Source organism: Genypterus blacodes, unplaced genomic scaffold (assembly GCF_046128005.1).
Source record: "Genypterus blacodes isolate CSIRO-AG114 ecotype Tasmania unplaced genomic scaffold, CSIRO-AGI_Gbla_v1 ptg000208l_1, whole genome shotgun sequence".
Classification (NCBI taxonomy): Eukaryota; Metazoa; Chordata; class Actinopteri; order Ophidiiformes; family Ophidiidae; genus Genypterus; species Genypterus blacodes.
The window spans coordinates 112,501-137,500 of NW_027467007.1; the positions used below are offsets into that span (position 1 = coordinate 112,501).

The 25,000-nt window shown below is 49.4% G+C and overlaps 2 protein-coding genes across 5 annotated transcripts in view; both read left to right on the forward strand.

Annotated features, from left to right (window-relative positions):
* Positions 1-804, forward strand: part of LOC143015539 (BTB/POZ domain-containing protein 1-like) — a 5,450-nt gene extending 4,646 nt beyond the window's left edge. For both annotated transcript variants that reach the window (XM_076169550.1, XM_076169551.1), the window contains exon 8: positions 1-804. This exon is cut by the window's left edge and continues 108 nt beyond it. In XM_076169550.1, coding sequence (XP_076025665.1) covers positions 1-51 — 51 coding nt within the window. In that variant the 3' untranslated portion in view covers positions 52-804.
* A 6,864-nt stretch (positions 805-7,668) lies between these two features.
* The window catches only part of homer2 (homer scaffold protein 2), a 23,912-nt gene continuing 6,580 nt past the window's right edge, over positions 7,669-25,000 (forward strand). Inside the window, exons 1-6 of one of the 3 annotated variants that reach the window (XM_076169561.1) lie at positions 7,669-7,827; positions 16,717-16,873; positions 22,631-22,762; positions 23,602-23,694; positions 24,758-24,897; positions 24,988-25,000. The exon at positions 24,988-25,000 is cut by the window's right edge and continues 38 nt beyond it. In XM_076169561.1, coding sequence (XP_076025676.1) covers positions 7,826-7,827; positions 16,717-16,873; positions 22,631-22,762; positions 23,602-23,694; positions 24,758-24,897; positions 24,988-25,000 — 537 coding nt within the window. In that variant the 5' untranslated portion in view covers positions 7,669-7,825. Of the gene's footprint in view, positions 7,828-7,986; positions 8,466-16,716; positions 16,874-22,630; positions 22,763-23,601; positions 23,695-24,757; positions 24,898-24,987 lie in introns of those variants that run through there. The other 2 variants (XM_076169560.1, XM_076169562.1) reach the window with 2 other exon arrangements.

Below are 25,000 nucleotides of genomic sequence, written 5' to 3' on the forward strand. Positions count from 1 at the left end.
GGTACGTCGGTGGAGGACGGACAGATACCTGAGCTCATCTACTACACCTAGACTGAGAGCATGATGATGTCATGATGATGTCATGATGCAGGAGCAACCAGGGAGACCTCAGACTGCTGGAAGACTGGACAGCTGGAGAGACAGTGCCTCTGATCCACTGCAATAAAGTCTACATGTGTGTGTGTGTGCGAGGGTGTGTGTGTGTGAGAGAGTGTGTGTGTGTGTGAGAGTGTGTGTGTGTGTGTGAGACAGAGAGGGAACGACTTGGTGAGGGTGAAAACGCACTTATGATTTGAAAAAAAAGTAGTTGTAAATGCTTGAAATACTGTGTGTGTGTGTGTGTGTGTGTGTGTGTGTGTGCGTGTATGTGTGCGTGTGCGTGTGCGTGTGCCATATAGGGACTTTCTCTCCTCCATGAGTGAAGCTCTAAACTCTAGACAGCGACCTCGTGTGGGTCAGTGCCATTTCGTGGTGTAACTCTTCTTCTTCTTCTTCTTCTTCTTGGCCTCTTTGTTGACGCTCTTAAGTACTAAACGTTCCCGTCATCGTCGTCGTCTTCATCTTCAGCACCAGCAGTTGTCTTCATTTATGTTTGCGATGTAAAATGATGATCAGTGTCACCGGTGTACGTGTGTGTGTGTGTGCGTGAGTGTGTGTGTATGTGTGTGGTACATGCTGTAATTTATGAATCCATATTGTTTGCTTGACACTACATTAAAATAGAAGAAAAGAATGTTCCAGGCTTTTATGGAGAAATGGATTCAAATGTCTATTTTTAGCTTTTTGGTAATAAAAAGAGGTGAACACTAAAAAGTGAGATCTGCTCATTGGTGACCCGGATCAGTCCCAGTTCCTCTCCCAGCCACCAGGGGGCGCTGTTTACCTCCTGCAGCTACACCAGCGTTACGTAAAGCAGCAGGGATCAGAGATGAAGAGCTTCTGGCGTCACATTTACACTTTGCTGCCATTATCGCCGCTCCAGGAACCTCTGGGTTTATTTATTCATATTACTGCATTAGAGCTGATCAATCATTCATAAGAGAGCACATTAGGAGATGAACATGCATGCAGATCAACTCCAACTCGGTCCAATAAGGCAACAACTCAAGCAGAAGGGATTGAACTATTATTCCCTTTTGTCTGCAGGATCACTGGAGCGTCATAAAGAGTGAAGGTTCTTAAAATCAGACTCAGTAAACATGACAGAGCCTGTAATCAGCCTCAGTTCAGCAGTGTGAGGGTAGAGGAAGTGAATAGGAGGCAAGATAGTGAGGCTGCATGGTGTCTGCTCACAGACGTGCAGATGAAGAACCCTCAGGCGGCTCAATCAGCTCAATCTGCTGAGGAGACGCCATGGCGATGAGGCCGCTGCTTCAGATGGCTGTGAGTGAGCTCAGAGGAGGAGAGCCAGCCACAGAGTCTGCCAGGTGAGTCACCAACCAGGACCTGAGAGCTTCGTCGGCCCACTGACAGGGGGAGAAGCAGGGAGGCAGACTCACACACACTTCACCTATCACATGGCAACTAATACAGAAACACAAACAAAGGCCCTTAAAATGAAACGCTGGAAGAAGAATATGGAGGCTTTAAGGAGGAACGTTAGGGTTTGTAGGTGATGAATCCATGCTGGTGTTTCTGCTGCGTGTGGCTGTTTATGTATGGATGTGTGTGTGTGTGTGTGTGTGTGTGTGTGTGTGTGTGGGGCGGAGCAGCAGAACGTCTTTCCCAGCCTGAGCCATGACAGCAGGAGAGAGGAACAATGCCTCTGCTGTTTGTGACAACCTCTGACTCATGACTGTACCGGACTGTGTGTGTGTGTGTGTGTTTGTGTGTGTGTGTGTGTGTGTGTGTGTGTGTGTGTGTGTGTGTGTGTGTGTGTGTGTGTGTGTGTGTGTGTGTGTGTGTGCAGCTGACATCTCCACACAGACTGGACTCATGGAACACGTCTGCACATTGAGTCATGATCAGATCCTACATCTGATCTGATCAGATTGAGTTGCTCTGGCGTCCCTCTGTTGGATGCTCTGACGCTCTGACGCTCCATGATTGCTCAGCCTGTCGTGTGTTAATGAAGCACTCTGCTGCTGTGATGGATGCTCAGATGTACGTAGGTGGTATGGAGCTGGGACGCAAACCTTAATGGATCCAATCCCTTACTGCTCCTAGAGATCTGTAAAAACATATACAGAATGTTCAAGTGTGTGTGTGTGTGTGTGTGTGTGTGTGTGTGTGTGTGTGTGTGTGTGTGTGTGTGTCTAATTGGCCAGCTGCTGTGTGTTATGTAAGCTAATGTATATTATAATGATGTCTAACCCTCTCAGTAATGAATGAGCTCCTGCAGGCTCCCTGCTGAGCGTCACTCAGCCAACAGACACTGAAGGACCGAGGAGCTGAGATGTTATAGATGTGATGTAAGATCTGTATTTATAGGTCTTTAGACAGATCCCAGGAGCTGAGATGTGTCAGGGAGCTGTACAGATATATAGAAGAACTATAAATAAGAAGAGGAAAGTTCCACCTCCACCTTTCCTTTCCTAATGTCAAGTCTGCTGCTTTCTGAAATAAGAGCCAAGCAGAAATGAGTTTTATTTACAGCCAGAGGGACACAACAGGCTGACAGACACACTGGAGACACTCTGAAACACTCTGAAACACTCTGAAGCACTCTGAAACTCAAGCAATATTCAGCAATGTAAGTGTTCTGTAATTGTATGGATGCTGTAGTCTGCAGGGCATCACTACTCCTCACACTGAGGTCTAATTACAGCCTCACAGGGAGCAAAGGGAAGAGTAGAAACACAATCGTCTCCTGAAATTAATACAATTTTTCTTGGACGATTTCAGAGAAATTACAACACACACACACATACACACACACACAGATAAACACACACACACACACACACACGCACACACACACATTCCTGCTCTGTGTGTTGACCATCTCCTGTATAACAGCTGACATGTCATTCCTTCCCTGCAGCAGTGTGACGATATAAATAGAAGAAGATGGACTGAGGAGTTGAAGTAAAAGCAACTAAGCACCACACACACACACACACACACACACACACACACACACATAAGCACACACACATAAGCACACACACATAAGCACACACCGGACATGCATGCACACACACATGCATACACACACACATGCATGCCCACACACATGCATACACACACGCATGCACACACACACACACACACACACACAGACAGACACACACACGCATAAGCACACACACACCTTGTGTAATCTTATCAGACTCTTCCACCTTGTCAGATCCTTGAGGGGAAGTGGAGTCTTCTCTGGTCCAGACTCTTTCCTCCCCTCTCTCTCTCTCTCTCTCTCTCTCTCTCTCTTTCTCTCTTCCCCTCCTGCCTGCTGTGACTGAGACTCTATCAGACATCTCCTCCCTAACGAGCTCCATGATGACCTGAGTGACTCCAACTGTTCTGCAAAGCCGTGCTGCAGCTCTGCGTCTCACGCCTCCGTACATGTATGTTCCCTCTGTATCTGCACGTGTGTGTTCGCGTGAGGAGGGGTAAGTGTGTGACATGTTTGTATCCGACACACTCCATTGTCTGCTGGCGGCCGGCTGACCTGGACCAACCTCCTCCCCTGCACTCGGCTGCTCCGCATGTAGGTCGCCTCTTGCTGCAGGGGTTGTGGGATATAGTGAGTGATTGGGTGGGGGTGTGTGTGTGTGTGTGAGAGAGGGGGGGGGGGGGGGGGGGGTTGTGGTGTTTTGTGTGCACAAGCGAACACATAGACGGGGCAGATAGAGGGTGATGATTGTAGTGGCTGAGTTCATCATCAAGGACATGGCCCCGAGCTCCCCGTCTCCACTGCTGTCACATTGCATCCACACACACACACACACACACACACACACACACACACACAGGCCACATGAAGCCTGACAGCCTGGCAGACCAGACTGAGGGGCCCCCCGCCCATCAGCCCCTCTGTCTGTCCCTCTGTAAACCTCACTAAGCCAGGTTCTGATAAACACTTCTATTATAATAATATATTAGATTATAATCTGATAGAGCGTGCATAAATACATTTGTAGAGTTTTCCTGAAGCTATTTTCCATTTCAGATATCAGATATATTTGTTTCTTATCAATCAATTTAAACATATTAACTTATTGAGCATATTTACTTTCTTTTCCCAGAGGAGGAAACGTGAGCCTGGTTTATAATTTGGTTTCACAAATTGATTAGATGTTGGATTTTGTAACTGACCTCCACACACCCAGAGGTAAAGACTGTAATGAGAACTGGACACACTGGAGAAGAGAGTGTGTGTGCTGTGAAGTGTGTTCACAGTGTTGTGTGTTAAGAGGGATGAGATCAGGATGTGTGATGATGTCATACAGCCTCATCATGCAGCAGCTGTGTCTGCGTCTTCTCCTCTGTTTACGTTTGTCATGAAAAGGAAACTTAAGTTATTGCGAGACAGAAAGTGTCTGCAGCCGGAAGTCTTCATGATGCATGCTGGGTAATATTCTGTGGCAGGCTTGATTAACAGTTTGACCCCTGTGTGTCACAGCGTCTCACTTTTTCAGCACAGAACATCTGGACGTGGTGATGTGTGTCTCCTGCTGATTCCTTCAAAGCTACAATCTGTCATCTGAATGTAAACAGACACCGCTGCAGCTCCTCGCCATCACTCAGCAGGAGAACATCAAGCTCCGCCCACACACACAAGACATCACTGAGACAAACTCTTCAATTATGGATGTGAATCGCTGAGATTTGCTGCTCATGGCAACAATCAAACTCTTCCTCTGTGCCACCAAAACACCAGAATCACTCTCTCTCTCGCTTTCATCTATCTGCCTCCTGCTGTCACGGCAACGCAAGAGGAAGATTTATTAATGTAAACTGATTGCAGCAGTGACGGCAACACACACACACACAGTGACACACACACACACACACACACACACACACTCCTCTCTTATCACAGCTGATTGCACTATCGCGGCTCCGGTGACGTGTGTGTGTGTGTGACTGACCCGGAATAGAAACCACACGATGACATTCAAGCTGTTATGATAAAACAAAGCATTCCAGTGTTTAGAGTGGACCTGTGTGTGTGTGTGTGTGTGTGTGTGTGTGTGTGTGACGTGAGCAGTTTGACACACACAAGAGCTGACATGTTTCATCAGTGATCTGGGCCACAGCCACAGGAGTGTGTAGCAATAATGCATTAATGAAGCTCATCAATGTTTCAGCTGCCTTTGGTAAAGTGAATCATCCTGCATCTGTCTGAGCCAATCAGCATGAAGGGACTGAAGGAGGAGAGGGAGAGGCATCACATTCTTTATCGCCGAGAGTTCTGACACAAGAATCAATGTGTTTGAGGTAAAACTGCTCCATCACACACACACACACACACACGGGTCAATACAGCAAGCATTGTTTTGTTCACTGACATGATTTCATTCAAACAAAGCAAAATGAAAGGAAACCCTTCCCACACCATGACCTCTGACCTACAGGAGGTCAGGTCATTACTCAACACCTCTCTGGACCCAACACCCTGAACCACTGAGAGAGAGAGAGAGAGCGAGAGCGAGAGCCAGAGAGATGTGAGTGGACAGACCAGGCGTCCCTCTGGGTGAGAAGCAATCTAAAGGTGAGAGGGCAGAGAGACGGAGTCACAGGATTGAACAGAGAGAAGAGCTGAAGCTGCGTCCTCTCACTGCTCTCAGAGTCTGAGGCGCCAGTGAACAGGAGCCTGTGCTTCCTGTTCACTGGTAAGTTAGGAGCACACTGAGGAGTCTGCCTCTCTAACTAGAGCAGAGAAAAGGAGCTCCACTTCCATAAGTCTTTGTCTTTGACCTGTGGGAGAAGAAGCTTCCTCCTCTGCTTCATCTGAGTCGCTCACAGAACAGAAACTAGTTTAGGAAAATAATTTATTGACAAGAGTTGAGATCTTCTCACAGAGCAAAGAGACACAGGAACACAAACACACACTTCAGATTCACTGATGACATCATCGCAATGAGGAAGACAGAGCAGAAGAACAGCCTTCAGTTTGGCTCCAGGAGGAAGAGGAAGATAACTCTTTATGAACACTTCAGGTCTCATCTTACTGAGCAGCATCACAATATTATAACACCTTCAGCATCACCATGGCAACACAATCACCATAGAGTTCAATCAACACAATGATCCAATGTCAACAGAAACAGATTCACACAGGCAGGACTCACATCAAGGTGACTGAATACTTAATTTACACAATGACACTGTGCTTCGTAATCCTGATATAAAAAAAGTCCACAATCAAAATGACAATAATAAGAAATAAATCCATATCCTGTCTGTCTGATCACATGAAGGTGACAGACAGACGTGTGTGTGTGTGTGTGTGTGTGTGTGTGTGTGTGTGTGTGAACACTGACGGTGCTGCAGTGATCAGTAGCGGCCATATTGTGGCCTCTGATTATAGGAGCTTTGGGAGCCTGAATGAGACCCGCTGCCATGGCCCCAGTGTCCATCCCTGTCTCTGTCTCTGTCTCTGTCCCTGTCGCCGTCTCTATCTCTATCTCTATCTCTGTCTCTATCTCTATCTCTGTCTCTGTCTCTGTCTCTGTCCTGCCAGTGCTGTGGCCCGCGATGTTCCCCTCTCCAGCCCCGGTCTCCTCCCCAACCCCGGCCTCCTCCTCCTCCCCAACCTCGGCCTCCTCCTCCTCCTCCCCACCCTCGGCTCCCATGTCCACGCCGGTCCTGGAATCTGCAGGGACACAGAGACAATCAACAAATGGGACACAGTAGCTTGTAAACAGCAAAAACTACACAGACGCGTTCACTGACCAAGATGAGAAAATGGCCTCATACTTTCATCAAAGCCTCTCAGGGTGACGGGATTCTGATTTGTGATCACAGCAACTTCCTCCGGGATAAATAAAGTTTGATCTTATCTGACCAGAGCGCATTCTTGATGTTTGAACAGGCAGATTTACGGCCTTAATCACAGCTCTGACAACATGTAAACACACCAGGTGCCATCAGAACACTGTGGCGTGTATTCAACTAAACTCAACTAAACTAATAAACCTAACTCGGTACAGCATTGTGACTCTGAACGCAGCACCACGCGCACACACACACTGACCTGTTGTCTCGGCCCCTCTGGTTCCCTCCGCGGCCCTTCCAGTTCTCAACGGCGGGCGGGGGGTCCGCGGGCCGCTTCACGTACTCCTGGTACTCGGGATCCTCTGACGTGAACCTGTGAGCAAAACGCTCCTCATAGTTCTGCGCCTCCTCCGTCGCCTCCGTCATTCTGCAACAATAACAACAACACGAGTCACTACTGCGGCGGCGGACGCCATGACGCCGCTGCTAACGCGGCTAGCTAGCGAGTTAGCACGATCGAGCGCCAAAACGATCACAAACAATAAATACAACTGTGGGATAGTTTAATAACAAAATGTATTTATAACGTACAGCAGACAATTACTAATGCGTGTGCTTCTTTTATACATACCTGGTGAATGAATGAAGTCGAATGGGAACGTAAGCAGTAGCTCAGTGTTGGTACGTCACTCAACTACTTCCCCGGAAATAAAGCGCTTTGTGCAGAGGTTCCGGTGGCGCGCGCCTGCTGATGGCTTTAAGTTGCGTTGTGTTCCGCTCTGTTTGTTCTCTAGATAATCACACAGACACACACAGGCAGCTCGATTCAAGTTGGTTACTCTACTAAATCTGTTCTGGGACGACGGCAGAGAGCAAAAACTTGCAATTTACTTCATTTAGAAGGTTTCCAGCTGCTGTGACCATCATCTGCTCACCTACAGACATGTAAGTACATCTGCATTTATTCAATAAATGATCGTGTTTGCAGTGTTTTGTGGGATTTTCATAGCTTATACCGGGCGAGTACAATTTCTTAGATTTATTTATGGCTTTAATAAATGTCCGGAGGTTGGACTTGAACCCACAGTTAAGTGCGAGATGCCAGAAGTTTGTGTGGGAGTGAGACGCGTAAGCAGGTGGAATCCGCTCCGTGTCGCTGCTGCTGCCCGTCACATGAAACCCAACACCCCGCTGAGGCTGGAGAGACTCGGCTCAGCGCGCAAACACCAACTTCACCCACACACAGTCACACACGCCGCCGCCGCTACTCTCGCCGCTCGGCACGGCTGTTTGCGCCTCGGCACGGGAAACAAACCGCAAGAAAGAAAAAAAAAACTTCCCGAGTCGCCGAGAGCTCGACGACCCGGAGAGTCGAGTTTCCAGAACAAGTGCGCTCACATTTCAGCGGCGGCGTCTCTGCCAGCGGACCTGAGCGGAGCCGCCGGGCGACACATGAACTCTGTGGACCGCTGATCAGCCACGGAGCTCCGCCGGTGACCGTGAAGCTCTCATCACCGTTCAGCCCCGGAGACACGCGAGAGACAAGAGGGACAGCGAGTCCTCCTCAAGTCCGCGGCAATGGGGTGAGTCGATCCCGTAAGCGCCTCTCCGGACACCTGCACTGGCTCAGATATGCGTGTGTGTGCGTGTGTGTGCGCGCAAGTGTGTTTTTGTGCGGTGAAAATACTGCAAAATGCCTTTACAAGTGTTCGGCGCCTCATCAGCTGTTTGTTGGCCACTTTACTCTCTGAGCTGCTGTGAATGCGGGGACATGAAAGAGTCTGACGTGTTCTCACTCAGAAAGATCGGCGGAGCAAATGTTTAATAAATTTCTCGATGATTAGAAAAAAGAAAGAAGCAGCAGAAATGAGAGCAAACATCTCTGATCACTCGTTTCTCACTGCTTGACTGTCACGTTGTGCGAGTTTCTGAGGTAACCTGTGTGTGTGTGTGTGTGTGTGTGTGTGTGTGTGTCTTTGCAAATCTTATATAAGAAATGAGTCCAGCTGATCGGTGAGACATTCAGGTAATCAGTAATCGATACAGTGATCGATACATCAGTGTGTCTGTGGTTGATTTGGTTCTCATGATGCAGTGAGATTATGAACAAGGACCAGATTCCCTCTCAGCTCCTCTCTTAATGGGCCCCCTGCTGTAAAGTGGGTTTTGATGAAGGTGTGTGTGTGTGTGTGTGTGTGTGTGTGTGTGTGTGTGTTTCCGCCCGCCCACAGCTGTTTACAGGACAGCTGATGTTGTTTGGTTGTTTGAATGTAATAGTTATGCAAGCTCAGTCCTCCAGCTCCTCGCTGCACAGGAGCGTCTCCTCCTCCTCCTCCTCCTCGTCCTCCTCCTCCTCCTGCTGCTGCTTCAGCTCTTCATCCATTTAGCAGCTTACCTGCTCCGTCTGCTGCAGAGTCACAGACCAGCACAGCGTCCTGAGCTCATCTGAAGGGTTTGAATGATGTGTGTGTGTGTGTGTGTGACGTTGTGAGAGGCTGTGTGGATGTAAAGGACCAGACGAGGTGTGATCAATCAGAGAGTCATTAAACATGTCATTATGAGTGAGGTTGTGAGTCCCAGCCCCGTTGCCACACTGCCTGTTTCCCATGAGCAAACTTCTTCTCGCCCCTGTAATGTGTAAGAACCAGTTGAGCAGTGCAGACTCCCTCTCCCTCTGAAGGGTTTGGCACACTGGCCCAGCAGGTTTGGGGAGGAAAGCATCTTCTTGTGTCATGAAACTGGCCCAGAGGACGGGGAGCCACTCAGCCGGAGCTCCCGGTCCAAACCAGCAGGCCACGCCCCCCTGAGACTGGAGCCAGATTCCATTTTCACTTCCTGCTTTCATTCCTTTCTGAAGTATCGAGTATCACCTGATTGTGGAGGATTTATTTTGAAGGTCGTGAGAAAATCCAACACAACATTCCATCTATTCTGACTGTCGCTCTATACAGAGTACAGTCTATTCTGCTCAGGGTCAGAGGTCAAACTCAAGGTTTTGACGTAAACAGAAGCGAAAGCTCAGAATGCACGCATGGCTTTGATTGCACAATACAGAAGATTCCATCCTGATTACATTTATGATTACACAACATGTCAGCCGTCGATAAGGGGTGTGTGTGTGTGTGTGTGTGTGTGTGTGTGTGTGTGTGTGTGTGTGTGTGTGTGTGTGTGTGTGTGTGTGTGTGTGTGTGTGTGTGTGTGTGTGTTTTGTCATTCATGTGTCCTTTTGTCCCTGAAGCTGTTGTCGTTAAATAGAGATATGGGTTGACCATAACTCTCCCCCCCCCCCCCCCCCCCCCCCCCCACACACACACACGCACACACACCCTGTCCCTCATTCATCATGTGGACTGTCACTGCCCTCTTGACTCCTCCACTCTGCCCGTCTCGCTCACTCCTCCTCACCACAAATAATCATAGTTTATGTTGAGTTGTTGCAGAATCAACGCCGCCGAGTGTTTGGGGGTTTGATTGTGAGCGGCGTTAAAGAAGACTTGTTGATGCGTCTCAGTTTAAAGGATCCTTCCAGTCTTCTTCTCCCTCTGAGCGTCTTCAGTGCGTCTCTGCTTCACGTCTCTGCCACGTGACGAACACTCAGCTGTCTCCTGCTCTCTGTGTTTAAGACGTCACTGTGCATTTATTTAAAGTCAGAGTTCCATTATCAGAGGTTGGTCATGCAGCCATAAGTGCAGATTGATTAGAAACGTCTTCGCCTCAGAGCCGTAATGGAGCTTTGACTCAGAGAAAGATTATTCATCTGGAGAAACCTTCAGAGTGCTGCAGGCGATTTCCATATTCTACAGAAGTGAATGGAGGCGGATAAAGTCTTCCTGCAGGGTCGGGCAGAATCGGCTGTTTACCCATAATGCACTTGTCACCAGGAGCAATCGGATCCTTTAAGGGCCGCGTCCCCTTTCCCCACTCAGAGCTCCTGCTGATTCCATAAGTGGGCGGTGACAGCGACACCATCATCATCATCATATCTGTGTTTACAGTAAGCAGAGCTGAGAGGCGTCCTCACACACGGAGACATGATAATCTGCAGGATTAGGATTGATTAGACTCTGTGACATGTGACACGGCGGCGGCTCTCTTGGCTGCCCGGGAGCTTCAGGCGCAGGGAGAGGAGAGAGGAGAGAGGATTGGGCGTCTTACCTCAGGGTGCTGCGTCCTCTGCGCGGGCAGAAAGGGAACGCCGGCCTCACGGAGGATTTAAGGCCTGGCTGAAGGAGAGGGGACAGACTGAGGCTGGAGCGGACGGACGTCTCCTCAGCAGATGGTGGAGGACTAGCGGGCCATCTGCTGTGCTTGTGCAGAGACTTCCTCTCTTCCTCTTCCTCTCAGATGAAGTTGAGCTCCGCGTCACACCGCCTCAGCGTGGCAGACGACACGCTGTGGTCACGGGTTTGAAACTGGCCCGCTGCCTCCGACGCCGGCACGGGACGGATGGGAGAGTTCAGCGCCATGGAGACGGCGTGTAGGGAGACGATAAGGATGGAAGATGGAGAAGAAAGATTACACACGAGGAAGAACAAGCATATAAGGAGGATAAACAAATAGGAAAATTAATAAAACATAACATAAGTGTAGTATATTTATCACCTTACAAGATTAAGAATACTGACATTTAATATAATTTGACATTATAATCTAAAGTCATTGTTAAGATTAGACAGTGTCCTTTTTTATAAATCAGTCAGTTTGAAGGTTTGAGGCGTTTCTGTACATTTAACTCTTACTGTTCTAATTCTAAGCTGTTTTTGGTGATTTCTTCATTATAATTTCTTGATTTAAGTATTCATTTTTAAGAAAAGGGTTTAAATCTTCCATCTTCAGCAGAGGAATGTAAACAAAGAGAAGCTCCTTAGTGTGAAAGTTCATATAAAACCTTAAGAAATCCATTTTTACTGGCAAAGTTTGTCTCATAGTTGTTTACATCAAGCTCATATCAGCTGACGTGTGATCACATATTAATCAGTTTGTTCCTCAGATATGCAGTATTGATCAGGTTGTGATGTTCTAAAGCTTTAAAGAGCAGAAGAAGAACTCAACTAAATGCTTTATAATAGAGTCAGAGGTGACGTCATCGCTCCCTCTCTCTGCCGCTCTGCTGCTCTGCTCTTCACCATTCTGATGACGCAAAGATGTAACGGCTGATTATTGGCGGAAAAATAGAAATCACCCACGGCAACGGCGATATGCCGTTAGAAGCTGAGACGGTTTGATCCTCTTTGCAGATGTCACAGGAAGATAAAAGCTTTCAATGTGTTTCCTCCTGCCGCAGCGTCGTGATGTTACTGATGGCCTCTCTACACACTGACCCCCGGGTCCACACACACACACACACACACACACACGCTCCTCTAGCCTCCGTACACCATTAGTGGAGCAGCTTATTTCCTGGGATAAAAGCTCAGGTGCCGCCGGTGTCGGTGATCCAGCGGTTCTTCCTCGCTTCCTCGCTTCCTCGCCTGCTGGCCTGCGTCCTTTGCTCGCTCAGACTGAGAGGAACGCCACTCTCACTAATGATGCGGCTCTGCTCTCCGGCACGCCTCGCAGGTGGAAATGATGGAGAGACTCCACTCTGTTCATTTCACACACCAACCTCATTAAACAAGCTAATGAGGATTCCGTGTGTGTGTGTGTGTGTGTGTGTGTGTGTGTGTGTGTGTGTGTGTGTGTGTGTGTGTGTGTGTGTGTGTGTGTGTGTGTGTGTGTGTGTGTGTGTGTGTGTGTGTGTGTGTGTGTGTGTGTGTGTGTGTGTGTGTGTGTGTGTGTGTGTGTGTGTGTCACATTGTGTTCCTTGATCCCTCAGGAAAAATAAAGCAGGAGTTGTAACTTCTTGTATTGTTGTCGGCGGGGAGCCACTGGAAGGAGAGAGGGTGTGTGTGTGTGTGTGTGTGTGTTCCTCCTTCTAGACAATAAGACAAAGTGTGTAACGCAGCTCACCAACTTTAAAGAGAGGAGATTGTAAAGTCCTCGTGTTTGTCAGAGCAGCTGGGTTGAAGAGAAGCGTTTCGTTTCCTCCCTCTGTTGTCTCAATGACAGCAACAACAACAACAACAACAACAACAACAACAACAACAACAACAACAACACCGCAGTGATCGCTCCTATTTAATGAGACGTCTCAGGCAGCAGCTCTGTGGTGACCAGACGTCCTGCCGCTCTATGGAGGCTCCACCAGCTACAGCACATACCACCACCAAGGCCGTCTGTCCTCCACTTACCACAACAAGTTTTGACTCCTAGATCACGGTGATCATCAGCAGACCGATTCATTCACATGACTCAGCAGTTTGGATGAATTAGCCACGCCCCCTCAAGTGAACAACATCCTTCTAAACTTGGCAGTGAGCTCATGAAGTCCCGTTAGCAGTGAGATGTTAGCACTCAGATGTTATCTCACTAATGAAGCGCTCCTGTTCCTGTGTTGCCTTGGTGCCTGTAGATCAGATACATGTCTCTCCTCCCCGGTGTGTCTCACGCTACACACACGCTGTGAGACTTTGGACATTATGTGTCATGAATGTTGATTGACCCGCTCTCTGCTGGGCCGCTCTCCCTCTCTCTCAGACTCCACACCTCCGCTGCTCTGGCAGGGACAGAGAGGAGACGTGTGAACACTTTCACCAGGGAGCTGCATGGTGGCCGAGGCACTGAGTCCTTATGTAAGAGGAGGACACACACACACACACACACACACACACACACACACACACACACACACACACACACACACACACACACACACACACACACACACACACACACACATTCATGTTATTTTCATTCAGGCTATTTCCAAACCTTTGAAAAGCAGGAAGGAAACACACTGATCACTCCACACTCCTACTCTCTCTTGCTGTAGTGCTGCCATGCACACTGAGTGAAAACCGATTTTAGAGCCTTAACTATCAGTTTGTGGTTTGACCGGAAAGATTTTGAGGAACAAGCTTCACAAGAGTGGATGTCAGATTGATTGATTGATTGATTGATCTTCTGAGTGATCAGACCGATACAAACGCCTGTAAGACGTCTGGCAGTGTGTGTGTGTGTGTGATAATCTGCCCCTCTGACTCAGTAGTAGCAGAGCAGAGGGCTGTGTTCTGTCACATAGTGATGACTTGTGTGTGTGTGTGTGTGTGTGTGTGTGTGTGTGTGTGTGTGTGTGTGTGTGTGTGTGTGTGTGTGTGTGTGTGTGTGTGTGTGTGTGTGTGTGTGTGTGTGTGTGTGTGTGTGTTGTCTCTACCTGTGACATGTGAGCAGGTAAAGTCACATTCCTGCAGAAATGTTCAGGCAGTGGGAATCTGAACTATGTGAGGAACTCTCTGGTCTCTGTGGACCACAGGTGGCCCCTGACCACATGTTGACCTCTGACTCTCACCACACACACACGCACACGCACATACACACACGCTTGGTGCTGCAGCGTTCCGAGCCGTCCTCTGCTCTGACGGGAGGAAGCGTTGAGTCTGTTCTGTACTCTGACAGGCAGGAATCTGGACCGGGCTGTTTTTCCAGCGGTGAGCGTCGCTGTAGAAACACGCTTGGAAGCTACAGGTGATACAGAACTCAGCGCCACTGCAACGGCAGCGCCCGAACAATCGCTCATTGTTCCACGTCCCTGTGTGGAGGAGCGACACCTCTCTGAGCAGCAGCACAACGAGTTCAGGTTCAGTCCCACAGCATTCAGAGGTTTCATCCACCGGAGCAGCTTCCTGTCCTGTACAGGTGGAAGCTCACCTGTGATCCAGATCTGTGTTCAGAGGCTCAGATCTCTCAGGCTCAGCGTGAACCTGCAGGGCCGTGTGTTTCTATCTGACTGCAGCAGTGTTTAATATGAATTCATTCTCAATCTGCAGATGAAGTAGAAGCTCCATTATGGACTCAGATGTTTCCCTCATGAATGTTTCAGAGGAGGAGAGAGAGGGAGGTCCTGATGAAGATCACTTATTAAGGCTGTGATGGCACACGGAGCTCTCACTATCATGGAGGCTGTGTCTCCGGATAACGACTACGGCATCGTGTGTGTGTGTGTGTGTGTGTGTGTGTGTGTGTGTGTGTGTGTGTGTGTGTGTGTGTGTGTGTGTGTGTGTGTGTGTGTGTGTGTGTGTGTGTGTGTGTGTGTGTGTGTGTGTGTGTGTGTGTGTGTGTGTGTGTGTGTGTGTGTGTGTGTGTGTGTGTGTGTGTGTGTGTGTGTGTGTCGGACGGTGTGTATCGACTCAAACCTGTATGCAACAAACAGGCGCGCGTACATACACACACACACACACACACACACCTGTAAATAATTTAAGGCAGCAGATGGGGACAGAGGGAAGAAGAATCTGGAGTCTAATGCACCAAATGATGTCGTCTCTTATCTTTAAACTCAATCAGCCTGATGCTTCTGATCAGACTCAGACTCAGACTCAGATCAGACGAGTCCACAAACATCCACAGGCTCAGCTGTGGCTCCAGACTGCACACACTGCAAAGGTCAACGTGTGTGTGTGTGTGTGTGTGTGTGTGTGTGTGTGTGTGTGTGTGTGTGTGTGTGTGTGTGTGTGTGTGTGTGTGTGTGTGTGTGTGTGTGTGTGTGTGTGTGTGTGTGTGTGTGTGTGTGTGTGTGTGTGTGTGTGTGTGTGTGTAAAGTCACTGGGCTTTGTTGTCCCCACAGCAGATGATGAAGAGTGAGATGAAGCTGCAGGGACGTCGGTGTATTTATTAGTCTTCATGTGTGTGTGAACATTAAAGCTTTATGAGCTCATGAATATTTCCCTCCTGCCTCTTCTCACCGGGACCTCGTGGCAGTCACTCACTGTTGCCCCTCGCTGCACAGTAGTGCTGCGGTCTGTGCTCTGACATGTGGTTCAGGTGGGGGAGAATCCCTCAGTGTGCAGGGCGGTGCTGTGTGCACATTCTTGGCAGCATCAGCCGCCGTCTGTCTGGAATAAACCGATCATAATATTTCCTCTTGTTCTTATTATAGTTTACGTCGTCATGGCAAAAGTTTAGTTTCCTGCCAAAAGAAATCCAAAAAACTCTCTGGAGCTGTGAAAGAGTCCAGATCTCAGTCTGCGTCCTGAAGGTGAGGTCTCATCACAGCTGTCCTGTCAGTGAGGACACACTGCACACATTACAAAGAGACTGAGCAGCATTTTGTCCACAGTAACACAGATAAGTCCATCAGCTGTCAGTCTCCTCTCCTCGGGCTGACGTGTGTTATCACAGCGTCTCTTAACGTGACCACCTGCCACAAAAGAATCAGGCAGAGGAATACTTCTGCCTCACGACCTGACAAACGCTCTTAAGCTGCCATTGTGTGGAGACGCAGCTCTGTGAGGCTCTGCGGCTCTGTGAGGCTCTGCGGCTCTGTGAGGCTCTGCAGCTCTGTGAGGCAGAGGCGTGACCGAGGAGATTACAGAACAACAACTGATCATACAAGGCTGGGCTCACAAATTATCAATCAACCTTCACGTGTTGTATTTGGCCCTATTCATTTCCTCAAGTGGTTTTTTATTGTTTGTTTGTTTTTTGGTTCAACCTCGGCGTGGAAGTCGTCTTTGTTTTGTTGCCACGAGTGGAAAATTTCCCTTCATGTATTCAGAGCAGCAGGAAGACTGAGAACACACACACACACGCACACACACACACGCACACACACACACACACACAGATATGTCTTCCTGTCGCCTGTCAGAAGGCCGGGGGTGTTGATGTGCTCATGGCGTCGTGTTGCATTATCGCCTGTCCCTCAGGAAATGAAGTCGTCCTCGTCCCCGTCCCCGTCTCCCTCTCACACTGTCCCTGTCTCTCTCTCACCCTGTCTCTCTCTCTGTCCCGTCTCAGGGAGCAGCCCATCTACACCACCCGGGCCCACGTCTTCCAGATCGACCCCAGCACCAAGAAGAACTGGGTCCCTGCCAGCAAGCAGGCCGTCACCGTCTCCTACTTCTATGACAGCACACGCAACAGCTACCGCATCATCAGCGTGGACGGCTCCAAGGTAACCTCACCACTATCAGACCTTTCACCCTCACCTTCATCTTCATCAGCAGCACTCGGTGTTCAGCATTTAAAGGGATATCAATGATTCCTGGCAGCTCAAGTTGGGATTCATAAAAGAGGAGAAACAGAAAAACTCCTCAGGTTTGAGACGGAGCCAATAAAGTTTGGTATTTTAAGATGATTGATGATGAAGAAGATGATTTATCTGCACGTTTCTGGATGAGGCATCGTTTGTTGGAGATACACTGCTACAACAACAACAACAACACACACACTGACTCACATAAACACCAACAATTCATCCTCTTCTCCAATAAAAGGATTGGATTTGATTTGCCAGCATGCAGGCTGATCGCTCTGCTCTGATCGCTCTGCTCTGATCGCCCTGCTCTGATCGCTCTGCTCTGATCGCTCTGCTCTGCTCTGATCGCTCTGCTCTGATCGCTCTGCTCTGATCGCTCTGCTCTGCTCTGCTCTGCTCAGATTGAATCAGGATGTTGTTTTCCCCTTCATTCTTGAGTGCGGCCCGGTTGCCTCGGCCCCGGCGCTCTTTGCTCCTCTTTGCTCCTCTTCGCTCTTCTTTGCTCCTCTTTGCTCCTCTTTGCTCCTCTTCGCTCCTCTTTGCTCCTCTTTGCTCCTCTTCGCTCCTCTCTCCTCCTCCTCCTGTTATTTTCCCTCCCTCTTCCTCTCTCACACACACGACCATGAATCTTTATCACACATTATTCTCCTGCATTAACCCAGCGGAGCCAGCAGACACCACAGCACGCCTCCGTTCCATTTTCACACCTTCCGCCTCTATAAAGTGGATTATGTGTTTCCATGGCGATCAGAGTCTTCCCTCTGTGAAGCTGGGGAGGCGTGCTAACGCTCCTGTGCTGACGTTGTCACACACCTTCAGTCGAGTCTTCAATCACTCAGATTACCTGCACAGGCGCGCGCGCACACACACACACACACACACACACACACACACACACACACAGCAGTTACACGTTAACATAAACCCATGGAAGCTGAGGCATGTTGCGTTATGTTGTGTAGCTTTGTGTCGATCAGATTCATGACTTCACCCTCGGCTATGAACCGCAGCAGAACCTCGGGGATCTGTATCTGTATGGATTGGAACCTGTGAAGTGAGGCAAAGGTCAGAGAGAGATGAAGAACACACACGTGGGCCTGTTTCCCCTCAGTGTGCAGCTCCACGTCGCCTTCGCTCAAACGCCAACTATGACAGACTGTCGGTTTGTGTTTGTCTCGTCTGCGGCCGGGCGATGAGGCTGCAGCTCGTCCTGAGTCAGGCGTCTCCTTCAAGCGCCGTGGCAACGCTGTGACAACATTTTGCCTTTATGAATAACTCCGAGTGCGATGTCACCGTCTCCTGTGTGTGTGTGTGTGTGTGTGTGTGTGTGTGTGTAAGACTCCTATCCAGAGTCTGAAACCAACATTGTATCTGAAGTAGAGCTTGTTAAAGTTCAGTCAACGTTCCTGCCAGCGACGACGACGTCACACTCAGTCGGCCTGTCACTCACGCTGCTCTAGATGCTGCCAGATGTCCACTTTACAGCTAAGCATAGATTCTATCACATAACTTAAAGTCAGGTTGCATAATCCCCCTCACTGTCCTGTGAGTGTGTCGCTGCTGCAGCGTCTCTGTCTCTTATGTGTCATAAACAACTTCCCACCAGGGAACAGTGTGTTCTCCATACGCTGCAGAGAGACGCATCAGGTCATCAGACAGGATGACACAAGAAGAAATACTTCTTTTAGTCTGAATGCTGCACACACACACACATACACACACACACACAGTCTCTCCTTTAAGCTGCTTTCTGTCTTCCCCGTGCGGCTGAACTCTGCTAAACTCTCTGCCGCCGCTCATCTGTCACTCATCTTTAAGTGTCAGCGTGAATTAAATGAATTCCGGCGTTTTCTCACTTGCCGTCGGTGTGAGCTCGACTTTACACGTGATGTCGCCTGGGCCAAACTCAAACATGGCTCCCACTCGGCTCCTGAGCTTTGGGGCGGAGGTGTCAGCTGTGGTTTCATCACTGAGTGACCCAGATGAGGGGGAGTTTGGAGGAGAGGCAGTGTGGAGCTCACACACTCTCTGCTGAGCTGTGTGAGGCTGCAGATAGACACACAGACACACAGGCAGACAGGCAGACAGGCAGACACACACACAGACACACGGACACAAGAGAGCAAACCCATCTAAGCAGATACACTTGCAGATACCAACTATGATTCCTGATGTCCTTGCCTCTGTCCAGACTTATTACTGCCTCCTACTGGCAGCTCAGAGGAGTGCAGCGTCTCTGACCCACATTCAGGCCCAACACACCTTCTGAGAACCATCCTCACTCAACAACACACCACCAAGCACACACACAAGGATTCTTATAAGAAATGGAAGTAAATGGTTGTGTGTGTGTTCGTGTGTGTGTGTGTGTGTGTGTGTGTGTGTGTGAGATCAGCTCAGATGATTTCTGGTGGCATTTGCTGGTTGACAGGTGAACCCCATCATGACCCCTCCCCCTCTACATTCCTCCATGTCACTTGCTGACTCTGCAGACTGTCTGACCCCCTGCCTGTCTCTCTGCTCAGTGACCCTTAGGCCAGCTTCAGGCTCAGACTCAGCTGAGCCTCATGAGCCACCTGATACACAGATCAACCACCCAGGCACAGCTGCCACCGTCACTCTCTCTCTCTCTCTCTTTCTCTCTCTCTCCTCCACACACACACCCACTCACACTGGCTTGCTCACCGAGTCGTCGTACACTCTCACATGTCGGTACACACTCACCGGTCCTACGCAGATGGAGCTAATGGGGCTCCAGCTTGCGCACACACACACACACACACACACACACACACACACACACACACACACACACACACACACACACACACACACACACACACACACACACACACACACACACACACACAAGCACCTTTAGGAATCAGTATTTGTTCGAAATCGCCGCTCTTCCTCAGAACCTTTTCTGATTAATGCTGCTCTGAAGCACTTCCTGTCACATGGATGACCTTTGACCCTGGTTCACATGATGCTGCTGTGCTAAGGGACGTTCTCCTTTCATTACCTGCTGCTTTGTTAAAGCCACAGTCAGTTAAATGAGTTGATCCTGACATGAGGTCCAATTTAACAACCTCAGGATCAATCTTGAGTTTAGTTTGACACGTTGACTTAAACGAGCTTCCTGTCATGAGAGCAGAGGAGCTGGGGAGAGAGCTCGACTCTGATTGGCTGTGAATGGACGATGCAGAGTCAGTGCAGCTCCAGTGTTTGTCCCAAATACACCAACTTCTTCTTCATCTGACTCATTCTGTGTCTTTGTTAAAGGTCAATCCAATAGTCACATCAGCGACATCAACACAATGACATCATGAGGCAAACAAACACCAACGCAGCCATCACAACAGTCGCCAAAATGATCAGCAGCAACCACAAAGGAGCTCAGTGTACAATACTAACACAAACATGTAGTTCATCCTCCACACGCCCACACACACACGCCCACACACACACACACACACACGCACACACACACACTGGTGTATCTGTCCTTATCGCCCTGGTGTTGTAATCCTACACAGGTGGGGATGAAGGTGTGTTTGCTTCGTGCCTGTTCCTCTCTCTCTTCCTCCTCCTCCTCTTCTTCTTCTCTGCTCCTTCCTGCAGCGGCGGCCTCGTTGCCCACTGACCTCCATTAAAGCGTCACCCTATCTCGCCGCCTCTTGTAGCTCTGTTAAACATTCACAGAGCAGCTAGAGCGACTCTGTCCAGGCTCTGTGCAGGTTTGGAGAATTCAGGTCGTCTTTGTTGTGACGAGGCCTCAGAGAGATGAAGGTGCTTATCTGATGCTGGCACGCAGCCTGAGCCTTTACAGTATCACACACACACACACACACACACACACACACACACACACACACACACACACACACACACACACACACACACACACACACACACACACACACACACACACACACACACACACACACACAGGAGCCTTCAGATGGGCTCAGGATGGCACACACACATCTGAGAGGAGGCGATTGTCTGCTAATGTTACTGATTTCTGCTTGGCTCTGTTGTTCTGGTGACGCAGAGCAAAGTGTTTAAACACTGGAGCCTCAGAGGAGAGGGAGAGGGAGAGACGAGGGGGGCGGGGAGACGAGGGGGGCGTGGAGGCGAGGGGGGCGGGGAGACGAGGGGGGCGGGGAGGCGAGGGGGGCGGAGGGACGACGAGAGGCTGTCAGTAATTTGAATCCCCAACTGCTGTGTTCAGAGCCATGTTGCTATGAAACAATGGCTGCTCTGTGATTAAACTGTCTGCTTTTGTCTCTCAAGTTTGGATAATTAGCATGTTCAGGTTTAAGATCCCTCCTCTCCCAGAGGGGAGTCTGGGTTTGTGTGGAGGCTCAGATGGACGATGGTGTGTTTACCTACACTGAAATCATGTAGGATCTGAGGGTGTGTGTATCCTACACACACATCACAGTGGTATCTTGGTTATGTCCAAACATGTTTACATCAGCATGTAACGATACACACCTGTAGTACACGCACCTGCAGCACACACACCTGCAGCACACACACCTGCAACACACACACACCTGCAACACACACACCTGCAGCACACACACCTGCAACACACACACACCTGCAACACACACACCTGCAGCACACACACCTGCAACACACACCTGCAACACAAACAGAACCTAAAAAGTCCAGTTTTCACTGTGTGTGTGTGTGTGTGTGTGTGTGTGTGTGTGTGTGTGAGCTCTGCTGGTCGGATCAGAGCTTCATCTTGTAAAACAGTTTAGAATCAGCTTCAGTGTGCAGGAGAGGAGTTATTGATTGAAGTTCTCAAATGTCTTCAAAGCTGCGGCGAGTGGGCCGAGACCCGCCGGGCGTTTGGTTTCCATGTTCCAGAGAAATAGCATCTTAAATCTGTGGAATGTAATAAATGCAGGAGCCTGAAGGGAGAAAGAAGAGAGAGAAGAAACGCTGAGACACGCAGCAGAGTCATTAGACCGACGCAGATAAGATGAAGAAGCTTCATACACATCTGTGTTAAGAGAGGAGAGAGGGAGAAGGAGAAACCATCAGGCTCTGATTATGGGATGGACAGTCGGAGTACTCGTATAAAGGCTCATGCAGGTGCAGGAGGGACAGTCTGGGTCAGTCTGGGTCAGGCTGGGCCGGGTCTGGAGCATCACAGGCTCTCAGAGTTGAAGCTCAGTCTGGGTCAGGCTGGGTCAGGCTGGGCCGGGTCTGGAGCATCACAGGCTCTCAGAGTTGAAGCTCAGTCTGGGTCAGGCTGGGTCAGGCTGGGCCGGGTCTGGAGCATCACAGGCTCTCAGAGTTGAAGCTCAGTCTGGTTCTGAAGTGGGAGCAGCTCAGACAGGAGGGGACAGCGTTGACCCTCCGTCTCGTACTCCAGGCTGGGCTCTGGAATGAGCAGGGACACAATAGACGTTTGTCCTCGGCTCCGTGAATGGAAGCATTCAGAGTCCAGCTGCTGCAGGACTCGGGTCAGTTCAGCACCGGGCAGCTTCATTATTACAATAACAGAAGAAAGTGCTGCACTCACAGGTGGGAAGAACTTCAGTCTGCAGTCGGGTTCAGAGGTTCTTTAAGCCCGTGTGGATGTTTGAGTTCCGTTAACTGTAGCATGGAGTTTGTCTGACGTTGTCTCCTTGTTTCCCGTCCTGCCAGGTGATCATCAACAGCACCATCACGCCCAACATGACCTTCACCAAGACGTCGCAGAAGTTTGGCCAGTGGGCCGACAGCCGGGCCAACACCGTGTTCGGCCTCGGCTTCGCCTCCGAGCAACAACTGTCCAAGGTGAGAAGAGAACGGGCGCCGCAGTCACAACGCCTCCATGCAAATCAGATCAGTTATCATGTGTTTAGATCCGTGTGTGTGTGTGTGTGTGTGTGAGAGGCAATGCACACATCACACACATATGTAAACAAGACTCCACACACAAAGAGGAACCTGCTATTAATACCAGATTGATTGACAGGTCAGTTAATACACAGACTAATATGTTCCGATGCCGTTAAAGGATCGATTACATCAGACTTGTTTGTTTATAAAAAAAAAAGCGGCACAATGGGACTGGAGTGGACTCCTTTGATGCTTCGTGCCTCCTCCCTCCTTCAGCTGTGACTCATTCCCTCTTTGCTTGGTGCTTTAGTCTCTCATCTGTCATGTTAAAAACACTCTAACGTCTCAGCGTGTCCTGCGAGTCCCCACGTTGCCAACTGCAGCGTGTCGTCACAGCGTGAAGGCTCCCGTCAGCAGCTGGGGGAGCGAGGCCCCGCTGGTGCACCGTGTGTCTGAGGAGTTACCGAGCCAAAGCCGAACGTGCAGCACTGTCATGCGAAATCATCTCCGTGTCACAAGCATCACACATGGATCCAGAGGGAAGATTAGATTTCTGACCCTCAGCTCCTCTTCCTCTCATTTCTCCTCCTCCTCCTCATCTCTCATCTCTCAGCCCGATGTGTCTGATTGAGCCTCAGTCTGCCGGCGCCCTCCAGCACTCTCACACTCTCACACACACTCTAACCTCAGTGCTTGTCACACTTCAGGCCGTGCTGCAGCTAATCACCGCTCTCTCTCTCTCTCTCCCTCTCCCTCTCTCTCTCTCTCTCTCTCCTCTTCCTCACACTTTACAGTTTGCAGAGAAGTTCCAGGAAGTGAAGGAAGCGGCCAAACTAGCCCGGGAGAAATCTCAAGAGAAGGGAGAGACGCTCAGTAATCACTCACAGGTAAATGAGACCCGACTGCTGCTTCTGTATTCAGCACCACGCTGTGATGAAGAGACGAAGAGACGAAGAGGTGTTTTACTTTATCTCGCTGAAGGAAAACACCAACGTGTTTAGAAACAATGAAGTCCGGTCCTGGAGTATGTAGACAGTAAACACACACACACACACACACACGTCACATCTCTGGAGTATTACAAGTGTCAGTCACAAAGCTGATGGGCCCAGGCACAGAAAGGTCAAAGGTCACATCACTCAGGGTTCATTGACTCAAGAATTGAATTGAAACTTCAGAAATCAGAAACTTAAAGCTGAGGGCAGCAAATGAAATGATGAAGCACTGGACTGAGATTGAAACGATGATGATGATGATGATGATGATGACAAAGAGCAGACGTGATGAAGCTGATGGAGAGTGATGTGACCTTGTGGCAGCCAGAGAGATCAAAGATGTAAAAGCTTAAAGATGAAGATCAAACTAAACTCTGCTCATCTCTGACCTGAAGTTTAACCATGCGTTGGTATTAACAGGTGAGTGTTTATGTTTCTATAAGCAGAGGCTGTGGCACTGAGTGAAACCATGGCAACCGCCTCCTGGCTGACCTTTCTGTCAGTCTGGTTGTTGTGGTAACTGTGGGAAAACTTCATTTACTCTGCAGAAACATTTATTTTTCTTTTCTGTCTCTCACATTATTCACTATATCTGCAGTTAGTTGGTTGATTAGTTTCCCACTTTTCTCCCAACAGAGACACAATGAGTCATGATGATGAATTAGATCCTCTGAGGGAAGAGAACACAGAAGCTGAATCACTGCTGGTTGTTTACTTTACAAACTCACTCCAAACTTCTGATCGTTCTCACTCTCATTAGAGGAATCTGTTTAAAAGTGTGTGTGTGTGTGTGTATGCATGTGTGTGTGTGTGTGTGTGTCACTCACAGTCCCAAACCTTCTGGGTCCATACGACGCCACAAACGCAGTCATGACCGACCTGTTCACCATGAGCCCCTCGCTCCCCTCCCCTGAGATCATTCTGTTAACTTCCTGTCTGCCTCCTCTTATCACAGGAGTCCGGACGGGACACGCCCTCCACCAACCAGGCGTCCAGCATCAACGGGACGGACGATGAGAAGATCTCCCACGTGGGCCCGGAGGCGGCGGTGCTGCAGAGCGAGAACGAGCGTCTGAAGAGCGCCGTGGAGCTGAGGTGAGGCGCCGGCGCTCTGAGCTTCCTGTCACAGCCTCCTGACAACATACTAAAGCTTTAACCCTGACACTGCTGACCTCATTCCTACAGCACCGACGCCACA